Source organism: Girardinichthys multiradiatus, chromosome 12 (genome assembly GCF_021462225.1).
Source record: "Girardinichthys multiradiatus isolate DD_20200921_A chromosome 12, DD_fGirMul_XY1, whole genome shotgun sequence".
NCBI lineage: Eukaryota > Metazoa > Chordata > Actinopteri > Cyprinodontiformes > Goodeidae > Girardinichthys > Girardinichthys multiradiatus.
Genome location: NC_061805.1, coordinates 38,440,510 through 38,463,011, shown reverse-complemented (window position 1 = coordinate 38,463,011; position 22,502 = coordinate 38,440,510). Strand labels below are relative to the sequence as shown.

Here is a 22,502-nt window from a genome sequence, read left to right as displayed (position 1 = left end):
AAATTGCTTATGAGTCCTGCTGAAAGCATTGCCTCAAAGAGAGACATTTGAAAAGTAAAATGTTAGTAGCAGGAGTGCTGGATTCTAACAGGGCATACACTTCCTAGAGCAACTGCTTTGCAAAACATTTAGACCATAATGGCCTCTTTACATCTAAATAAAGCATTCCGGGACATTTCCTATAAACTCCAACAATGCAACTCATTCTTGTGACTAATATTTTGTGTCCCAATTTACATATTACTTGCAATAAATGTAGTCCATTACTGTCCATTAGTGACCCACAACTATTCTCATGCGATAATGTTTGTTTATGTGTGGATGCCCCATACAGGGACTGAAATGACCCCCAACTATGTCGACAACAGCTTCACCAACTGGACCATCTCTCCGTGGTGTAACTGCATAGGCAGTGGAAACCATGAAGAAGAATGTCTGAACTTCCAGCGGTACTTCACTGACAACACATGCCTAAGTAAGCGAACCTGACACATGCACACTCTGCATACATCTGAGATGTAATTTGCCACTGATCGAGTTTACAGCATTCATGTAAAATTGATGAGAGCAAAAGTGTGTGATGCAGTATACTCTTGCGAACATGCCTGAGCTTTAGGAGCCACGACCTTCAATCTAATGCAACTTTAATGGTTTCATGTCATGTTCTGCTTTGTGCAGTTGCTGAGCTCCTCAGCAACGTGCTAATGTTTGTGAATATTGTGTCCAGTAGGGGAATATTACAGGTTTCAAGGGCAAGATGGCTCACATTAAAAAAGTTATTATAAGAACTGGGATTTATGTTGATCATCAATAAACTCTTCTTAATTATGTTTGCATGCAACAACAGCTGGTGAGTATGGTTTTGGTCATCGTTTTTGCTGCTTGAACATTTTTTTTCCCCATTCTTTGTACAATTGAGAATACAATAGCTGGTGTATGAAAGTGGCCTATTCAATGAAAGGTTTTAGTTTTAGAGCAGTATTTGTGTCTGTGGCGTCAACTGTATACAGTTACTGATGTCAAAAATGTATAAATATATTTTACCATTATTGCAATATACAAATGCAACATATTGTCAGAATGATTTAGGTTCATTTCACCCATCCCTATACGGCCCTTTGAAATATATATTTTTTAATTCCACTTTTAAATTTTTAAAATATCTTGTTTAATAAAGGAAACATGTTCTTTAACAATAAATAGCATCTATGATACATTTATAAAATTACAACAGTTGAATATAGATGTAAGTCAAATGTTTTTGCAAACCTCTTAAAGGCCTATGTAGCAGGTATCTTAACTATTTTTCTAATAAACGAAGTAGCACAAGTTTTATATTAAAATAAAGAAACATATCTTTCTTTTAAGTAAAATCTGTTTTGTTATTATGACCACAAAATTCCCACTGTATCTCATCAGTCTTTGGTAGTAATGTGATTACGCTCATCTTAACTCACTCACCAGAAATCATGTTCATATTCTTTCATTAATTTATTTGGGCAGCAACCAACTTTTTATCTCCCAGTGAGTTTTACAAAGCTGCTAAAATGTGCTAACAACATTTTACCTAAAACAGGCATTGCTTGTGCTGAGAATTTTTGTACAGGGATGTGTTTGCTGAAGTGAAGGCTAACAATAGCTAGCATTCTTGCTGTTTTGATATGGCTCATTGATAATTTGCCTCATCACTGTTATCTTTGCAGTTCCAAATCTGTCGACAAAAAAGTTATCCTTTTTGAAAAACCGAACTTCCCTTTGAATATTTAATGTTACAGCACCACGCTCTGCTGTGCTTAGGTCTCCTTTACACAACTGTCTGGACTGGGTCCAGATTAACATATCCAGATTGGAATGTGAATTTCTAGTCTTGGTCTAAAATACTTTATTTTTCAAAGAAAACCAGACCAAAACCAGAAAAATTATGTTTAGATTTACAACAACTGACTTTATTTCATTTTAAATCAAGCCAAAATTATTAGAAAAATGTTAATCCTAATAAAAACATATTCAATTTTTTCACAGACAACCATTTATCCAACGAAAAGGTTAAAGAGTAAAACAGTCTTAGTTTTATTAGAGGCAAGTAATTTTTTAAGCACTTCTCATCTTCCTGTGGGAAAAATCGACCCACGCTTTGATAGAAAGGAAACATGTTCATGTAATTTCCACATTTTAATCTAAAAGAGCTCATTGTTGGAGGAGCATCATCATGATAAGGGGAAATGAAAAGAAATGTTAAAGTAAAATACAAATAATTTGTTCATCTAGGACATAACCCACCATGCAGCGTAACAGAGGGTTTGTTTCAAATATCCTCCCGCCATTTTCACACCTTCCATGTTATGGCAGAGCAAGCTGTCTCATCAGCCCTATCAAGACACCATTGCCTTTAACATGTTCCATAGTGTGGATAATGCTTTTAGACCATTTTAATAGATTGCTGAGTTACCAATTTAGCTGAGTGTGCAGGCTGACGGATGAGAGCTTGGAGCTGAGAAGGCGTCTTGAAAATAACACAAATGCAGCATCTCATCTCTTCAGTCGAGGGGAACAGGACATAAACTTCCACTTTCAGCACAAACTATTTCTTACATAAAAAAACAAACTCACTACAAAAAGTATTTAACCTTTGTCAGCCTGCAAGCCGCTATGATTATATTTTATGGAAAAAAACGAATTCAAATTTAGCCTTAGCTGCAATACAAAGGCAAAGAAAGTTTAGTATTTTTCTTTTTTTAATATGTTGAAAATATTGATAGAAAAAACAGAAAAGCTAAATTCTCCCACGTACCACCAGAAATAATAATATACAAGAAACCTTTTTGTGTAATATAAGAGGTTGTCTCCCCTCTTATAATTTCTACACAGTTTAGAACCAATACTTTCAGTTTCCTGTAAAATTAGCTTACTTGAACATGCAACATGCAACAGTTGGATTTTTTTTTTCAGTTTGGTCAAAAATAAGCTACATTGCCAGCATTTAAGCGTTTTTTTGGGTGGACAATGTTTTACTCAAAGCAGGATACTTGTTGACCATAAAAAATATATTTTGATTTCTGATCAACTAAAGAAGGAGAATGCTAGACAACCATGTACACAAGGTTGCCATTTAGAGTGGTCATTCAACCTAGTATGCCAGTTTTGCTCAGTCACTATGGCCAGCACGGCCATCTTGCCACTGAATATACAACTGCAATGCACTGTGTATCCGGACACTTTTTTTATCAGAACCACCATTTTGTTCTTCAGCAGTTTGAGCTACAGTAGCTCAACAGTTGGATCTGTTGGCTGTATGGGTCAGCCTTGGTTTCCTTCATGTATCAAAGAGCCTTCGCTACCCATGACCCTGTCATTGAATCCCCACTGTTCCTTCTTGGGACAACTTTTAATAGATATGCCTTCTGACTAGAGCAGGCTGTGAACACTTCACAACAACCATAGATTTTGAGATGTTCTGATCTGGTTGCATAGAGATCACAATTTGGCACTTGTCACACTTAATTATCGTGGTCTAAAACCAGGTGTTTCAGTTTCATTGTCCAACCCCTGTATTTTTAACTGTTATCTCATTAAGGCCTCTATAATCAATGCATGGTCTCAGTGAACCATCCTTCTTCCCAACAAAAAAGAAACCAGCACCTGCAGGAGAGGAAAAGGGTTGAATGTGCAATGGGTCAATGTTTGGCCAGATTTTTCTGCTATGAATCAGAAAAAGGCGGACCCGAGATTCAGCCAGACACAGTACTGAAAGTTTAAAAGGTTTATTCAGCCACAGGAAAACGTCACACAGGTAACACTCCTCACAGCTTCCAGGAATCACTGAGGCAGAAAGAGGGATTAGTTACTTGTAGTCTCTCCAGATTTTGCAGGTATCGGGAAAGCCACTGACCTGCTTTTGTCTTGAGTGGAACTTGAAACCCAGAGGGGAAACCTCAGTGGGCGGCAGGCGGTGATCTCCACAGCACAGGTAAGAAGTGACTCCAGGCTGAATAATCTGAGGGCTAGGGTGGGTCAATAATCCACGGACAGAAACAGGGTCAACGATCGGAACAAGAGGCGTCAGGCAAGGGGCAGACAGAGGCATAAACCAGATGCAGGAAACAAGGTCGACAACAAAAATCCAAATAGTCCGACAGGGAGCAGGCAGAGGCATAAATCCAAAAGGCAAGGCAAGGCAAGGTCAAGAACAATGATCAGACAGGAAGGAACGCTGGATATCTACTCACACGATGGCTTTCAAAAATCTGGCACCCTCTGCTTGTCAGAGTCAGTATATATCAGGGAAGACACAGGTGCTTGGCATTCCACAGATTGCACTACACTGCAGCAGCCACCAGGTGCATCTAATCTGCTGATTGCAGCTAGGGAGACAGGGTAGAGCAGACGTGCCAGAATCATAACAGTAACCCCCTCCTGACGGACCACAAGGCTGATCAGGATGGAGACGATGAAACTCACGAATTAAGTCCTTATCAATGATGAACCTCGCAGGAATCCAAGTCCGTTCCTCGGGCCCATAGCCCTCCCAGTCAACCAGGTATTGCATTCCACGTCCTCTTTGCCTGGACCTGAGAATGCGCCGGACCGAGAACACTGGACCACCATCAAGCCGTTTTCCACTCATCTCCTTCTGTCGGGGAAGGATCTTGGGTTGGACCAAAGTGCAGACAAGAGCTCGGTAGCCGCATCATAGTTTATTCCTCAAAGGCAAAAACGTAACAAAAACACTGCAGATATGAATCAGAGTCCAAAATACAAAACTTACAAAACTCTGCAGGTACTAATGGCAAAATGTAGCATAAAATCCAAGCGAAGCATGAACAAAGCATAGTCATGGTAAACGTAGCATAAGATCAAAGCGAAGCATAAACAAAGCATAGACGTGGTAGGGAACAGGGTAGTAACAGAACACAGGAACCAGCCATGAACAGAGACACCAAACCAACTAATATACTGGGGAAAGACAAAGGCAGGTAATCAAGGGAACTGAGAACAGGTGCGACAAGGAGGCAGGGAAGCAGCAGGAACTGGTGAAACAAATACAAAGGCTGAGGAAGAGTGAAAGGACTAAATAAACAACAGAAAACACAAACTAAGCAAGAGAATAAATCAGAGGAGGAAATAAAGAACTAGAATAACTATGAACTAAAGTAAACAAAGAAACTAGAGGAGAACGTAGAAACAACAACCTAAGAAATAAACAAAGAGCCATAAGGAGAATCTAAATTACAAAATAAACCATCACAAGAACCCACAAAGTCCAAAATGTCACTCCATGACACCTTCTCTGATTCAGACCAGATGATATGCATTCCTTAGATCTAGCTTAGAAACTATCTTGGCTCCCTGGATCTGATCAAAAGCTGTGTTCATGAGTGGTAAGGGATATCTACAGGGGTTGGACAATGAAACTGAAACACCTGTCATTTTAGTGTGGGAGGTTTCATGGCTAAATTGGACCAGCCTGGTAGCCAGTCTTCATTGATTGCACATTCCAGCAGTAAGAGCAGAGTGTGAAGGTTCAATTAGCAGGGTAAGAGCACAGTTTTGCTCAAAATATTGAACTGCACACAACATTATGGGTGACATACCAGAGTTCAATAGAGGACAAATTGTTGGTGCACGTCATGCTGGCGCATCTGTGACCAAGTCAGCAAGTCTTTGTGATGCATCAAGAACCACGGTATCCAGGGTAATGTCAGCATACCACCAAGAAGGACAAACCACATCCAACAGGATTAACTGTGGACGCAAGAGGAAGCTGCCTGAAAAGGATGTCCGGGTGCTAACCCGGATTGTATCCAAAAAACATAAAACCACGGCTGCCCAAATCACGGCAGAATTAAATGTGCACCTCAAGTCTCCTGTTTCCACCAGAACTGTCCATCGGGAGCTCCATAGGGTCAATATACACGGCCAGGTTGCTATAGCCAAATCTTTGGTCACTCATGCCAATGCCAAATGTTGGTTTCAATGGTGCAAGGAGCGCAAATCTTGGGCTGTGGACAATGTGAAACATGTATTGTTCTCTGATGAGTCCACCTTTACTGTTTTCCCACATCCGGGAGGTTTACGGTGTGGAGAAGCCCCGAAGAAGCATACCACCCAGACTGTTGCATGCCCAGAGTGAAGCATGTTGGTGGATCAGTGATGATTTGGGCTGCCATATCATGGCATTCCCTTGGCCCAATACTTGTGCTAGATGGCGCATCACTGCCAAGGACTACCGAACCATTCTTGAGGACCATGTGCATCTAATGGTTCAGACATTGTGTCCTGAAGGCGGTGCTGTGTATCAGGATGACAATGCACCAATACACACAGCAAGACTGGTGAAATATTGGTTTGATGAACATGCAAGTGAAGCTGAACATCTCCCATGGCCTGCACAGACACCAGATGTAAATATTATTGAGCCACTTAGGGGTGTTTTGGAGGAGCGAGTCAGGAAACGTTTTCCTCCACCAGTATCACGTAGTGACCTGGCCCCTATCCTGCAAGAAGAATGGCTTAAAATCACTCTGACCACTGTGCAGGACTTGTATATGTCATTCCCAAGACGAATTGACGCTGTATTGGCCGCAAAAGGAGGCCCTACACCATACTAATAAATTATTGTGGTCTAAAACCAGGTGTTTCAGTTTCATTGTCCAACCCCTGTATTTTTAACTGTTATCTCATTAAGGCCTCTATAATCAATGCATGGTCTCAATGAACCATCCTTCTTCCCAACAAAAAAGAAACCAGCACCTGCAGGAGAGGAAGAGGGTTGAATGTGCAATGGGTCAATTTTTGGCCATATTTGTCTGCTATGAATCAGAAAAAGGCAGACCCGAGATTCAGCCAGACACAGTACTGAAAGTTTAAAAGGTTTATTCAGCCACAGGAAAACGTCACACAGGTAACACTCCTCACAGCTTCCAGGAATCACTGAGGCAGAAAGAGGGATTAGTGACTTGTAGTCTCTCCAGATTTTGCAGGTATCGGGAAAGCCACTAACCTGCTTTTGTCTTGAGTGGAACTTGAAACCCAGAGGGGAAACCTCAGTGGGCAGCAGGCGGTGATCTCCAGCAAGGTCAAGAACAATGATCAGACAGGAAGGAACGCTGGATATCTACTCACGATGGCTTTCAAAAATCGGGCACCCTCTGCTTGTCAGAGTCAGTATATATCAGGGAAGACACAGGTGCTTGGCATTCCACAGATTGCACTACACTGCAGCAGCCACCAGGTGCATCTAATCTGCTGATTGCAGCCAGGGAGACGGTAGAGCAGACGTGCCAGAATCATAACACCCATTTTGCCTGCTTCGAACTTTAAGAATACTGTTTACTTGGTGCCTAATATAACCCACCTACTAACAGGCGCCATTGTGAAGAGAAAATCTGTGTTTGCTTTACCTTTCCGATTATGTCATAATGTTATGCATGACTGGTGCAAATATGACAAATTGCGAGTTTATGGTGACTTTAATTTTCATATCTTGTCGTTCCCATTTTCCCCAATACATTAGACTTGTTTAACCTTTTTTTATCTGCAAAAGAGGTTACACACTCTAAAGGTCACATCATAGTCTTGATGCTCTTATCTTGTTTGGCTCTGAAGTTTCTCAATTGACTTGAAATAACAGCTGTTTTGATCAATCTTTTTTTAGAGAGCCTTTTTAACGGTCTCTTTCTATTTTCTTCACAAAGAGATACACTTGCATATTCAGTGCGGGATCTCTGCAGGTAATTTCTGCCATGCTGTTAATTTAACATCCTTAAATCTCATTAAACCACCACCCAGACCACAGGCGTTATTACATTTATCTAATGATCACCGCCTTTTTATCCTTGACCATGCCAGAAAAAAAAAATCTAATTACTTCCCTGGGCTCAATCAGTCCTTAAAAGAATTTAAAAAGAGTATGAACTTTAGTCTGAAATAACCTAAGAGATATTCTTGCTTAAGCTATTATAATGTTAATGTATCTGTTTTTACAAGTAAAGTTTTCTTAGATCACAATTTTCTGTTTTATAAATCATTTTCAATATTGAATTATAAAAGTTCAAGTTTCTTATTTTTTATTTTAAATTAGAATGTATTAAATGTAATCTAAATTTCTTGAAATAGCTCATTACTGCAGCTGTGAATTACAGGGGTTGGACAATGAAACTGAAACACCTGTCATTTTAGTGTGGGAGGTTTCATGGCTAAATTGGACCAGCCTGGTAGCCAGTCTTCATTGATTGCACATTGCACCAGTAAGAGCAGAGTGTGAAGGTTCAATTAGCAGGGTAAGAGCACAGTTTTGCTCAAAATATTGAAATGCACACAACATTATGGGTGACATACCAGAGTTCAAAAGAGGACAAATTGTTGGTGCACGTCTTGCTGGCGCATCTGTGACCAAGACAGGAAGTCTTTGTGATGTATCAAGAGCCACGGTATCCAGGGTAATGTCAGCATACCACCAAGAAGGACGAACCACATCCAACAGGATTAACTGTGGACGCAAGAGGAAGCTGTCTGAAAGGGATGTTCGGGTGCTAACCCGGATTGTATCCAAAAAACATAAAACCACGGCTGCCCAAATCACGGCAGAATTAAATGTGCACCTCAACTCTCCTGTTTCCACGATGTTGGGACCTACAGCCATGGATTTCCACATTAAAACTCCGGTACATACTTTTCTGGAACTTTTCAAAATAAAGTGCATTAACCTTCTTCCAGCACAGCCTGGAAAGGGGATAACTGCGGACTCCCTGTGGCACCATTACCCAAAATAAAGCACAACTCCGAAGGGGGAAGGGGGGTAGCAGAGGACTTCCCAGTGATGCCACTGCCCGTATAAGACCCCCACCCTTCCCACATATCGCTCTCTTTCCACACGGCCTTCGAGGAGGACGGTTCAGGAGAGGCCCAGCGCGCAAATGTCTTTTGCTGGCAAAAAGACATGAAATTCAACTGGATCCAAAGCCATACGATCATCAATCATATGCAAAGTTAAGTAGAATGAAATACTGTTTGTGTATCCGGTATTTTCATTCATGAACGGGGATAATTAAGGTACAAGCATTGCTGACTGTCTCTCCGAGGCCCCGCAGACGCAAACGGTGTTCGAGAAAAGCCCCGGCAAAGACGCAGTCTCCCAGCCTGAAGGAAGACGGCAGAAACCGCAGCGGACAACGTCCGTTCATCCAACGAACGCACCTTCTGATCGGGAGAAACTGAAGAAGTTAGCGGGAAGCTAACCCTTTTGTTCACGGTGGATATCTTCTTCGAACTTCGTCGCTTGGACAACATTCCTCACCACAATTCATGAGGTTAAGTGTTTGGGCAGAATAATATAGAGATTAACAGCTAGGATAAAATAATCTGAACGTTTTCATTCTATGAAGTTTTGTTTTGTGGAACCCGGCTATCTTAGTGCTAGTATGCTAGCTACGGCACGTGCCGGTTCTGTGTTCTTTGTATGTTTTAAAGTTAAGATAAACTTTATTTAAAGGGTGGTTTTAACCAGAACATTGCTCATAACGCGTCGCCCGCGCTTATGCATTTTAACCCTTTAATTAATCCTGGTATTTTAAAGGTATGTGTTGATTCTGGTGCTAAGCTCTCCGCTTCTTTGTTAGCTCAACGGCTAGCCGGTAAAGACACGTGGTAGCACTAAGACTATTAAACAGAAAGGTGGTTGGTTTTCAAGCTAGTGAATAATCGTCCCTGAACATCATTTACTAGATTTGATAACTAAGTAAACACCATTAAGCCCATTTCTCCAGAAAGATTTGGCTCTTTTCCAAAATACCCTTTTTTTTATATATTTCTTCGAATATTATTTCAATAACTAAAGGTAGCTAATTAGACACCGTTGTGATATGGTCATCCAGAAGGTTGGTTTTATTCAGCAGATCATGATTTAAAACATTATTTTATTAAAATTATATTTTATCTGATCTTGCAGTGTGAAGGGTTGTCTAGATGTTGCTGATTATTGCCTAAGTTAGTTCCAAGACTAACTTAACTTAATTTCCGGATTCTTCAAACATAAACATTGAATGGTAATGTTGCATCACTCTTTTTGGTCATGATTTCCAATCATCTTTAATCAACTTGTTTATATTGTAAATAGTCCATTAGTCTTCGTCATTCTTTAATTCTGCTTGGTAGTTTAGTTGGATTGTTTTAGCATAGTAAAGAGTTTGTTGATTGAAATATGTTTGACTTTGAGTTGACTTATTTTTGTTAATAAATTCTCGTATTTTAAGAAATTGTGTGAATTCATTCCATATATGTGCAGAGTTTATAATGTTCAATAATGTCAGAGCTCGTCTCACACCTTTCTATTTTGTCCTAATACCATCGCCTTACTGGGCTGATATTCACAGGACAACCATTAACAGACCGAAATATTATTTGATAAAATATTAATATTAATTATTAAATAATATTCTCAGATTCATATTTACAACAACCAGAACTGTCCGTCGGGAGCTCCACAGGGTGAATATACAGGTCCTTCTGAAAATATTAGCATATTGTGATAAAGTTCATTATTTTCCATAATGTCATGATGAAAATTTAACATTCATATATTTTAGATTCATTGCACACTAACTGAAATATTTCAGGTCTTTTATTGTCTTAATACGGATGATTTTGGCATACAGCTCATAAAAACCCAAAATTCCTATCTCACAAAATTAGCATATTTCATCCGACCAATAAAAGAAAAGTGTTTTTAATACAAAAAACTTCAACCTTCAAATAATCATGTACAGTTATGCACTCAATACTTGGTCGGGAATCCTTTTGCAGAAATGACTGCTTCAATGCGTCGTGGCATGGAGGCAATAAGCCTGTGGCACTGCTGAGGTCTTATGGAGGCCCAGGATGCTTCGATAGCGGCCTTTAGCTCATCCAGAGTGTTGGGTCTTGAGTCTCTCAACGTTCTCTTCACAATATCCCACAGATTCTCTATGGGGTCCAGGTCAGGAGAGTTGGCAGGCCAATTGAGCACAGTGATACCACGGTCAGTAAACCATTTACCAGTGGTTTTGGCACTGTGAGCAGGTGCCAGGTTGTGCTGAAAAATGAAATCATCTCCATAAAGCTTTTCAGCAGATGGAAGCATGAAGTGTTCCAAAATCTCCTGATAGCTAGCTGCATTGACCCTGCCCTTGATAAAACACAGTGGACCAACACCAGCAGCTGACACGGCACCCCAGACCATCACTGACTGTGGGTACTTGACACTGGACTTCTGGCATTTTGGCATTTCCTTCTCCCCAGTCTTCCTCCAGACTCTGGCACCTTGATTTCCGAATGACATGCAGAATTTGCTTTCATCCGAAAAAAGTACTTTGGACCACTGAGCAACAGTCCAGTGCTGCTTCTCTGTAGCCCAGGTCAGGCGCTTCTGCCGCTGTTTCTGGTTCAAAAGAGGCTTGACCTGGGGAATGCGGCACCTGTAGCCCATTTCCTGCACACGCCTGTGCACGGTGGCTCTGGTTGTTTCTACTCCAGACTAAGTCCACTGCTTCTGCAGGTCCCCCAAGGTCTACAATCGGCCCTTCTCCACAATCTTCCTCAGGGTCCGGTCACCTCTTCTCGTTGTGCAGCGTTTTCTGCCACACTTTTTCCTTCCCACAGACTTCCCACTGAGATGCCTTGATACAGCACTCTGGGAACAGCCTATTCGTTCAGAAATTTCTTTCTGTGTCTTACCCTCTTGCTTGAGGGTGTCAATAGTGGCCTTCTGGACAGCAGTCAGGTCGTCAGTCTTAGCCATGATTGGGGTTTTGAGTGATGAACCAGGCTGGGAGTTTTAAAGGCCTCAGGAATCTTTTGCAGGTGTTTAGAGTCAACTCGTTTATTCAGATGATTAGTTTCATAGCTCGTTTAGAGACCCTTTTAATGATATGCTAATTTTGTGAGATAGGAATTTTGGGTTTTCTTGAGCTGTTTGCCAAAATCATCCGTATTAAGACAATAAAAGACCTGAAATATTTCAGTTAGTGTGCAATGAATCTAAAATATATGAATGTTAAATTTTCATCGTTACATTATGGAAAATAATGAACTTTATCACAATATGCTAATATTTTGAGAAGGACCTGTACACGGCCGGGCTGCTACAGTCAAACCTTTGGTCACTCATGCCAATGCCAAACGTCGGTTTCAATGGTGCAAGGAGCACAAATCTTGGGGTGTGGACAATGTGAAACATGTATTGTTCTCTGATGAGTCCACCTTTACTGTTTTTACAACATCCGGGAGAGTTACGGTGTGGAGAAGCCCCAAAGAAGCGTACCACCCAGACTGTTGCATGCCCAGAGTGAAGCATGGGGGGGGATCAGTGATGGTTTGGGCTGCCATATCATGGCATTCCCTTGGCCCAATACTTGTGCTAGATGGCGCATCACTGCCAAGGACTACCGAACCATTCTTGAGGACCATGTGCATCCAATGGTTCAAACATTGTATCCTGAAGGCGGTGCCGTGTATCAGGATGACAATGCACCAATACACACAGCAAGACTGGTGAAAGATTGGTTTGATGAACATGAAAGTGAAGTTTAACATCTCCCATGGCCTGCACAGTCACCAGATCTAAATATTATTGAGCCACTTTGGGGTGTTTTGGAGGAGCGAGTCAGGAAACGTTTTCCTCCACCAGTATCACATAGTGACCTGGCCACTATCCTGCAAGAAGAATGGCTTAAAATCCCTCTGACCACTGTGCAGGAATTATATGTCATTCCCAAGACGAATTGATGCTGTATTGGCCGCAAAAGGAGGCCCTACACCATACTAATAAATTATTGTAGTCTAAAACCAGGAGTTTCAGTTTCATTGTCCAACCCCTGTACATGCTGAATTTGATTGCCAGTTGTGTTGATTCTTTAGCTCACATGTGTAGTAGCCTATACATGGCCTGTTACAGCTGTATCATCTATGCTGCTAAAATGTTTGACATGTGTGCTACAGTGTCACATGACAGGTCAGGTAGAGCTGGAGCATTATTTTACTGAGGCATCATGTCTTCCTACAACGCAGAAACAAAAAGCAGATATGCGACATTTTGACAAGGGTATTACAGTGCTTACAAAACTTTTTTTTTCCAAATATGAAAATATTCTGCCACACAAAGTGTTTAACATTTAAATCTGACTGTAAAATAAAAGTCCTCTTAAACCCTGCAGCAGATCTGTGCCCCAAAAAGGTACCCAAAAATCAGAGCGCCAAATTTCATAGATCTCTGAACGAGCAGTCCACTCAGGTAAACTAACTCTACCCATTTACCTATCTTCTTGGGAAATCATTTGACATTGCATGATAATCCATGTGGGGTTTGCCTGTTTTCGCTACACGTGACCTTTCTCCAGTTACTCCTAAAGTTCAACAACATGTGTTAATTGGTGCTTCTCAATCGATTGTAGCAGTAATAAACTGTTATCTTGGGTGTCTCCAGCTCCTGGCCTGATGACAGCTGGGATAAGCTCTAGCTCCTCCTCTTGTGACCCTGAACAAATCAATTAATCTTCCAGAGTCTGGATATTTACAGTGATGGTCTTGTTAACATCCATCTCACTTAACTGCTTATGTTGTACCTTAAATCACTATGATTTATATGAAAATGTATATTTGTTGTACTTTCTTCAAATACAAATAGGACCAAATAAAACAGCTCAAAGTAACTGCATTGTGATTTTTATTTTCATGGTACATGAGCAAAAAGTAATATTAGCTAAATGTACATCAAAATAAAGCATTACAGGGCATTTCCTATAAACTCCAGCAATGCAAGTCACTCTTGTGATAAAATCAAGAGTGGTTAAAACATGACTGGATTTCCTTGTATATACATATTTTTATTTCTTCCATGCTCACCAGTTGTGGAGACCACATACTGATTCACACCTTCTTTAATTCTTCTTTTCATTGTTCTCAAAATCTGTTATCTCTTTGCTTCAGTGTCTGAGGACATGACAATTCCCAGGCTTAAAGGAAAACTTGTCCAGGGTCATTAAGGAATTGAACAGCACTCACAACAGCTCATTGGAACCTAATATTCACAGCTTAGGTTGCGAAAGGGATGTGAAAAATGGGGGACTCCATAAAATGCCATTTCTCATTCGTTTGGAGATGTTTCAAATTTGATCAGTCACATAGATCTATTCAAAGTTATCTCTGTACGATGACCTTATAAAGAATGTGGTTGCCAAGCAATTTCATGCCTTTCCTTCTCTCTGGCTGAGCAAAACGAAACAGGCTTTGTATTTTAAATGGATGAACAATGAAAAGGTATGCATCTCCATGTTAACTAGCTGGAGTAGCTGAGTGTACATTGATTTGTTGCATTTTTGCAGAGCTACACATAAACTTGCACAGTTACACACACGTGTTCAGTATATCGTCCGGGTTAGATACCTAGCTGTTTGTATAACTATTCTGTCCTATGTATGAAACTGACTGATTGGCCACCTTATGTAAATTTGGTGGTGTGCTAGGAAACAAAAACAGTTCATTATCTTAAGTGTGGGCATCAGCTCTTTTCTTGGCTTGTTGCGGTTTTCAGAGCAGCTATTACATAGAATACATTTTGTAAAGACCTGGGACCATGAGCCTTAGTTGTTTGTGTTTGATAAACATGTCCATTTTCTCCACAGGATTCTCTAATAGAAGGATAATTACTTGCTAAATGAACAGGACAGAGATACAAGGCTCTAGAAATTATATCTTCCATTATTAACCATAAGCTGATATTTGTGTTTTGTTGGCAAGTCAAAACTTAAGCGACCTTCCATGTGAAGGATTTCAAAGGCACTTCTCTGATGGCATTAGTTTAGCACACACCTGTCAAGCAAAAAAATAATAATCTTAAACTTTCTCTCCTTACTTTACTACCCCTTCCTTTTCAAATTTGTTCTTCTGCCCTGCCTCATTCAAACAACTGGGCAAAGGACCAGGAAGATGACTTAGAACTGTCTGTCTTTGCTGGGACAGAAGTCAAAAATAAATTACTTTATTCTCTGTCCCTGCAGGAAATGCTATTCAGGCTTATGGTTATGGGATGGACGACACACCGATCAAAAATGTGACTGTCTCTGAGCCCTCAGTAACATCGAAAGCAAGAAGCGAGTGGATGGAAGGGATCCCTGAAAATCCTAACCCTAACCCTTCCTCTTTCCCTCCAGTAAGTATTTTGCATTGGTTGTATTGTACAGTGCCATGAAAAAAAGCATATGCCTAAATGCAGATTTTTAAAATACATTGTCCCCCATGGATTCATGCTGAACTTCTGCTCTCTACCAGAGAGTCTTGAAGAAGAATGAAGGTAGACTTGGTGGCACAACCACTGATTAGGTTTAGGGGTAATTACTTCACATAGAGCCCAGTTTTTTAATTCGGATCATTATTGACAAATTTTATTGACAAATGACGCTTTACAATTTTTTTTTCTTGAAAAAGCATTTAATCAAGGGTCATGAAAAAATTTTCATGTTGTTCCACATTAAGACAGACTCGTCTAAGAATACTTGGGGAATTTTATAGGAATTTATAAATCTAGCTTGGTTAAGTGACATTTAACTATTTCTTGTAGAAAAATGCTTTCAATCTAAGTGCATTGGAATTGGTTTTTATTGTTCCAGATATAGACATGGTTGTATGAGAATATTCTGGAATTTTATGATAAAGTATGGATTTTTAATGATTTTTTGAAATTTGTTTCAGCACAACCTTTGTTGAAAAAGTAGTGGCCAGGGGTGGACTGGCTGGGTTGAGCTTGGAACCCATTTAAAACAAAGTACAGTTCTAGATATTATTTTAATTTATCACTTTACCGATGCATTCTAATGTAAACAAGCAACATAGCTGTAGTATCTAACATAAATAGGCTTAGAATATTTAATGTTGGCATTGTTTCTTATGATAGAACTGAATGATGTGATGAACACAAATTTACTTAATTACGCAGCCATGAGCCAGCCAGTTTAGCACAGCTTTTTTCCTCCTAATGCCGCTCCATGTCATTCCCCCCTTTTGCCCTTCTTGCTTAATGTTGGTTTTAAGGATAAAATGGATTATTATCTTAGAGGTAAAACTGAACTCAACGCTTGCAGAAGAGGGGTGCCTCTTTGACTTAAGGAGATGTGACAGATACTGATCATTTTGTTTATACTAAAACTATCAAGTGTTCCCACCAAACTTGGCAACATGATATTTTGGCATATTTTCAACAAAAAAAACAAACCAACCAGCATCCAAAAAAAGTTTTCTTTTCCAAATGGTAATGAAAGAAATCCCCACCCCGCCATACAGCTCACTGTGCTAGCAACATACTGTAGGTTTTGTTGTCACACAATTAATTTCCGTATATGATAAGAAGGAGCATTTTTATCATCTGGCTAAAAATTCTGCTCAAAATGAGATAAAATATTTTTGTTTTATGTCAAAACCCAGATTTTAGATAAGTGTTTATTTGATTCGTTCCTGTCCATTTATATTGAAGTAGTGAAAAAATAGCTTGGAGTAAACCTCTAAGTTTTAAGCAGCTGGAACAGTGACAATGCTGGATCGGGATCCAAGTTTATCCTTCCACTTGTACACTGAGCAGGGTTTAAAATCTCCAATTATCACTGTTAGAAAACTGCATAAAAATGTTGTCGTAGGCCACCATAACAATTTATTTTATTTATATTTTGGACAGATCTTTCCAAGGAATGCCAATATTTATACAGGGCACTGTACCAAAAAATTAACTTGCAGGCGAGCTGAACAGAAGTAAGAAAAAAACAAGTTGCAGGTTTCTTTTAAACATCAAGAAGCAGTAAGTGTTGTCATCAGAATGCTGTAAAAGTTGTGAGATCGAAATGTACTTTGGGATTATTATCTCTGACTTTCATAACCCATGTGTTTTTTGTTTTTTTTTTTGTTATTTTGTGTGTAAAGTTAAGGGTTGTAAACTTGTCCCTAAAGCCTGTCATGAAGTGTGTGATAATTTATTTTTATTTTTTTCATTTTGGTGAAGGTTGCTAAAACAGGGGCCCTTATTTCCCCCAACACTTCCATCTATTTCAATAGAAATATATGTGTGGCTGTGTTTGACTACATTGAGCCCATCTCTCGTTCCTCCTTACAGCAGCTGGTTTCCAGCATTAAGCCATCAAGCTTCTCAGCATGTAATCCTGGAATGGTAAATGGTAAATGGACTGAACCTATATAGCGCCTTTCCAGTCATACTGACCACTCAAAGCGCTTTACACTAGAGCCACATTCACCCAGACACATTCACTAACATCATTGCTCACATTTATTGCTCAATCCAGCTCTCCATCCAACGGGTGCCAGACTTCCCTAAATCTGAAAGGTTTCACTAAGCAGGTTTATTGAAAGATCTGTTTAAGCTGGCCTGTCCAGGGTGTACCCTGCCTCCTGCCCGTAAACTGCTGGAGATAGGCACCAGCTTCCCCGCGACCCACTATGGAATAAGCGGTAGAAAATGACTGACTGACTGTTTAAGCTGGTGTCAGGAAATGACATGCCTAACCTCTAACTGCCTACATCCAGAAGTCTCACCGTTCTTCAACTGGTGGTTTGGACAACCAAGTAGCCCACAGCAGTCATCCAACCCCCAACATTCACTTCTGTTAACGGCGGCTCATTCCCTAATTTTACAAGTTGCACTTGGTATATGGGTTAGGTTAATTTTAGTGTTCTTGGCACGAGCCCCAAGGGCGTTGTTTTAACAGGTTTTTACCACCAACGAAAAACCGAAAATACGGTGACTCAAATAATTGACTGTCCATAATTTATCTAGAATTTGTATGCTTTCTTTTTATATTAATTAGTAACGCTTTTGCCGGGGTCAGTAACAACATAAAATCCAGCAACACATAATGATGGAATAATAGAAACAAATCAATCAACTTAACCCATCTTTTCCTGATGCTGAAATTGGTGAAATTGAAGAGGAGGCTTAGAAGACGGAGGCTAATCCATGCACGCGATGGAGATAAATTCTTCGGGAAGCAACGAATGGATTTCTTGGGTGGAAGGCAAATAAAATTTTCAGTTTTCTTCCTCTAAGCAGACAGGCACTGAGGTTTTGATGGTCTGTCACTGAAGTTTTAAGTCAAGTATAATCAGAAACACTGATGTCATATGTCTCATTAGTCAGGGACTTCCAGAGGCTGAAGAGTTTAACAAAACCCTTAAGGCATAAAAGGGATTGGTTCAGGACTTCCAGAAGCCTGAAACTTGGAGCAGTCAGTTGTTCACCGACCAAGTTTTCTCAGTTGTCTGGGTAAAATGCAACAGCTGAAATCAGATACTCAAATTGGAGACAGTCTTTTCAGGACACACAGGTTGATCCTCGAATCAGTGCAGATTATCAGCGGGCTGTGCCTCGGGTCCTCTGATTCATCTGTAGCATTTTTCTCTGTCCGATCTTGCTTGCTGGTCTTCTCCAAGGAAGACCTTTTTTGGCGCCGCTTTTATAGTGCAGATTTTTTGTTTTATATTTCTCTCTTACTAACCTTTGTAGATTTTCTGTCCTCTTGCAGTTTATATTCTCTGGCCTATATCTTTTATGCTTTCCTTTACAACACTTTGGGTAGCTTTGATGTTTTTTAAGTGCTTTATAAATAAATTGGTAATGTATGGTTTTGCAAGGAATACATAATAAGGTGTTTTGCACAGTTGTACAATTCAAAAACCAAACATAAATAATTGTTCACATTACAATCTTGATTCTTTTATAAGCAGTTTCCATACAAAAAACTTTATAATACTTTATAATAAGATAATCTGGCTTTATCTGGGATGATGACATCTGATTGAAACATCATATATTTCTCTCAACGAATAGAAAGTTAAAAAATAAATGAGAGCTGCTGGATTTAATCTGGATTATAGGTTCTAAAGTAGTGGCCCAGGGGCTGCTCTCTGTTTCATTCCGTCTACTTTGAAGTCTGCCGTGAACTCAACTTAAATTGAGTTCTCTGTCTGAAAAAGAAAAATCTAATACTTGTTGCACTACTGCGCAAAAGAATAAATGTTTGTCTGTTATTTAAACTGTACTTCATTTTTTCCCTCAAATAAATGTGAAGATGACAACAGCACATTGTCTGTGGCAGCCTCCCTTTCTATCTCACTTTGTTTTTCTTGAATGGGAAAGAAATATTTCACCCTTCACTTTCAGGCCAAGAGGAGCTGGCTGTCGGGTGTGATTAGTTCTTGCAATGAAATATTGTTGTGTTTTACAAATGTACTTTACATGTACAGTGCAGGCGTCGCGTGTATGACTAATGACGAAGCTCACGTTTGCAGAAGACCCTCTTACCCAATTTGGCAGAATTAGCAAGTGTACAATAAAACAGCGTTTTGTAAAGCATTCTGCTGTTGTTATTATTGTTCATGTCATTTGTTTTTTCAGTGACTGTCACAGATCCAAATCCAAGCAAGTTTATGAATGCAAATTTGTTTGTTGAATGACTGACTCCCATTAAGACATATCAAATCGCAGTCATTAAATAGTCACTCTTCACCTCAGGCATTTATTGCTGTGCTTTATACACAAACCCTCATTGTTGGAACGACAGCAAATTAAAACCTTAAAAACATTGCAAATAGGAGAATTAATGAACAAGCACCTCCGATAACAATAACAGCATGTATGTTTGGGGAAATGTACCGGAGACAAGGTGGAAGACTTATGAGGGATGGTGCTTTCTGCAAAGGTTTGTGTGTGTGTCAGTATTGATGCACTGCTCAGTGCCTGTCTCACTGCAGCATGGTGTTTAATTTATTGTAAAAATGGTAATTAGGAAACAATAAGACGTGTGATTACTCAAGCAGGAAGTTTATAATTAGAGAGGGAGCTGTTAGGGACATTTTGGGTGGCCCCACATTCTCAGACAACTATGCCTGGCAATTAAAACTTGTCAAACTTCCATGGCAGATAAATTGGGGGAGTGATGTTATGGTATGAGTCGTCTTGGCAAAAGAAAGCCTGTCCACAGCTGTAAATCTCACACCGATCAGCAAGCACAATGTAGCAACACAAGGCATCTGTGTGCGAACACATGACAACAAATGATATGGGTAAAAGATCGTGCCAGATGTTTGATGGATGGATAAACTTTACCATTTTTTACAGAGCATATGCTAATTTGCAGCATGGAGCTGTCCATGTCATGTCAGTCATTTGGCTCAGTCATATGCTTTACGATGTCTTCAGCCACAATAGTTGCATAATTATTCAAATGTCAGTGTCAGTTGTTGTTGGCTTTAGCATTTAGAAAGTAAACATGTGGGCCGAAGCTCAGTCCTTTGACTTTTGTGCTTCCAAATGAGATTCAATTAATTTCTACCATACATGACAAGCCTTTTTTCCTACCTAGACAAAGTTCATTTTAAGGTTTATATATGTGATAATGTCTTGACTCACAAAATTAAAATCTTGTTAGAGTTTAAAGTTCCTGCAATGGTCTGGTGACCTTTCCAGGCTGTACTCTGCTTTCGCCCATAGACAACTGGAGATAGGCATCAGCTCCCCCGCGACACTGTACGGAAGAAGTGGTTATAGAAAATGGATGGATGTAGTTTAAAGTTCTAGCAGCAGACTTCAAAATAAAGATCCGTTTTTGGCTTCAGTTCTTTTTTGGTCCCCCTTTTTCCACACGTCTAAAAGACACTTAAAACACCTAGACATATCTGTGTGTTTCTAGGTAACAGAAAAAAACTTTAAATACTAAAGGGGACTATTGGCTATGTTTATAACTTAACTTATAAATAAGATCTTAAGTTAGGACCCATCAACCATCTCCAACATTTTTATACTGGGAATGTAAAAATCCAATTATTGGATGGACAAAAAAATGTTTTCTGTGTTTCTTGAAACCGTTCAGAACTCTACCACTTAACCAGAAATATGCCCATTAACTGCGGGAATTGCTTTCAGCTTGATTGAATATGTACACGCCATGGAAACTGTGGTTTCTATCTCTTGTAAGTTTTTTTTTGCTTTCTTTTGTTTCCGTCTAACTGTAAGTATGGGCTGCAAAAGAACTTAGGGTCAGACATTGAACATGAAAACTTTATTTTCATTTGGTATAAAATAAGAATAAATAAAAGAGAATGAAAATAAAGAAAAAGTTAAACAAAGCTTGTAAAACTTTATTTGTTCTACATGAAATATAATACAAGATATGAATAGCTGAGAAATACTGATATATTGTTTGCATGCTTTTAGAGAAACATGGAATGGTTGGAAAACATCTTTAAACATAAATTCTGTCTGTACTAAGAAACATTACAAAGGTTTGTTTGTGGGGTTTGTATATCTGTCAAATTATGATTTGGACTGCAGCCAAGTATTCTGAGGAAATTCCCTGAGGAAGGAGAGTTGCCAATAACAATAACTGTTTTCTACATGTGGAGAATGACATGCCTTTTCAGTATGTTGTGCTTTATAATCCATATATTACCACATGCTTGCTCACGATAAGGAATTGTTGCCGTCAGCTAGATGCAGTCAACTGGGCTTCCTTAGATAGATAACTGTCTACAGGCTGGCATTAAATAATTTACTGAATTTGACTCTATTATATGATAATCAGAGGTGGAAATTCCACCGTTTTCCCACAAGCCACAGTGGCTGGTAAAAAAATCTTTACCAGACACTTACAACTTTTACAAGGCAGTATTCAAACATACTTTTGTTTAAATTGTGTATTAGTTACATAAAAAACACACAAAACTATGTAGTCATTCACTCTTAAGTAAGTGTAGAAAGAACTATACTGTAGAGTTGATGCAACAATTTCAATTCAATTCAAATTCAAATTCAAAAATACTTTATTTATCCCAAAGGGAAATTAAATGTTGTTGTAGCTCATTATGAAGGTTTCTTCAAAGAGCCGTTGTAGATGCTGATGGCTGTGGGCAGGAAGGATCTCCTGTAGCGCTCCGTCTTACAGCAGATCTAAAGAAGCCTCTGACTGAAGACACTCTGTTGTTGTAGGACAGTCTCATGAAGTGGATGCTCAGGGTTCTCCATAATGTTCTTCATTTTATGAAGAATCTGTCTTTGCACAATGATCTCCAGAGGTTCCAGAGGAGTCCCCAGAACAGAGCCAGTCTTTTTTATCAGCTTGTTGAACTTTTTTAAGTCCCTGGCTTGGATGCTGCTTCCCCAGGAGATGATGGCAGAAGAGATCACACTTTCCACAACAGACTTATAGAAGATATGCAGCATCTTGCTGCAAACACCAAAGGACCTAAGCTTCCTCAAGAAGTACAGTCTGCTCTGTCCCTTCTTGTAGATGGCTTCACAGTTGCATCTCCACTCCAGCCTGTTGTCCAGGTGAACACCGAGGTATTTATACTCCTCCACCACCTCCACTTCTTCTCCCATGATGGAAATGGTTTTTGACTTATTCTTGTTTCTCTTAAACTCTACAATCATCTCCTTTGTTTTAGTCAAGTTCAAAATGAGATGATTGTTTCCACTC

General features: G+C 39.6%; 1 protein-coding gene across 1 annotated transcript in view; it reads left to right on the top strand.

The window, feature by feature from the left end:
* Nucleotides 1–22,502, top strand: part of LOC124878634 (GDNF family receptor alpha-2-like) — a 99,837-nt gene that overhangs the window by 69,706 nt on the left and 7,629 nt on the right. Inside the window, exons 6-7 of the mRNA XM_047382706.1 lie at nt 335–475; nt 15,030–15,181. Coding sequence (XP_047238662.1) covers nt 335–475; nt 15,030–15,181 — 293 coding nt within the window. The remainder of the gene's footprint in view (nt 1–334; nt 476–15,029; nt 15,182–22,502) is intronic.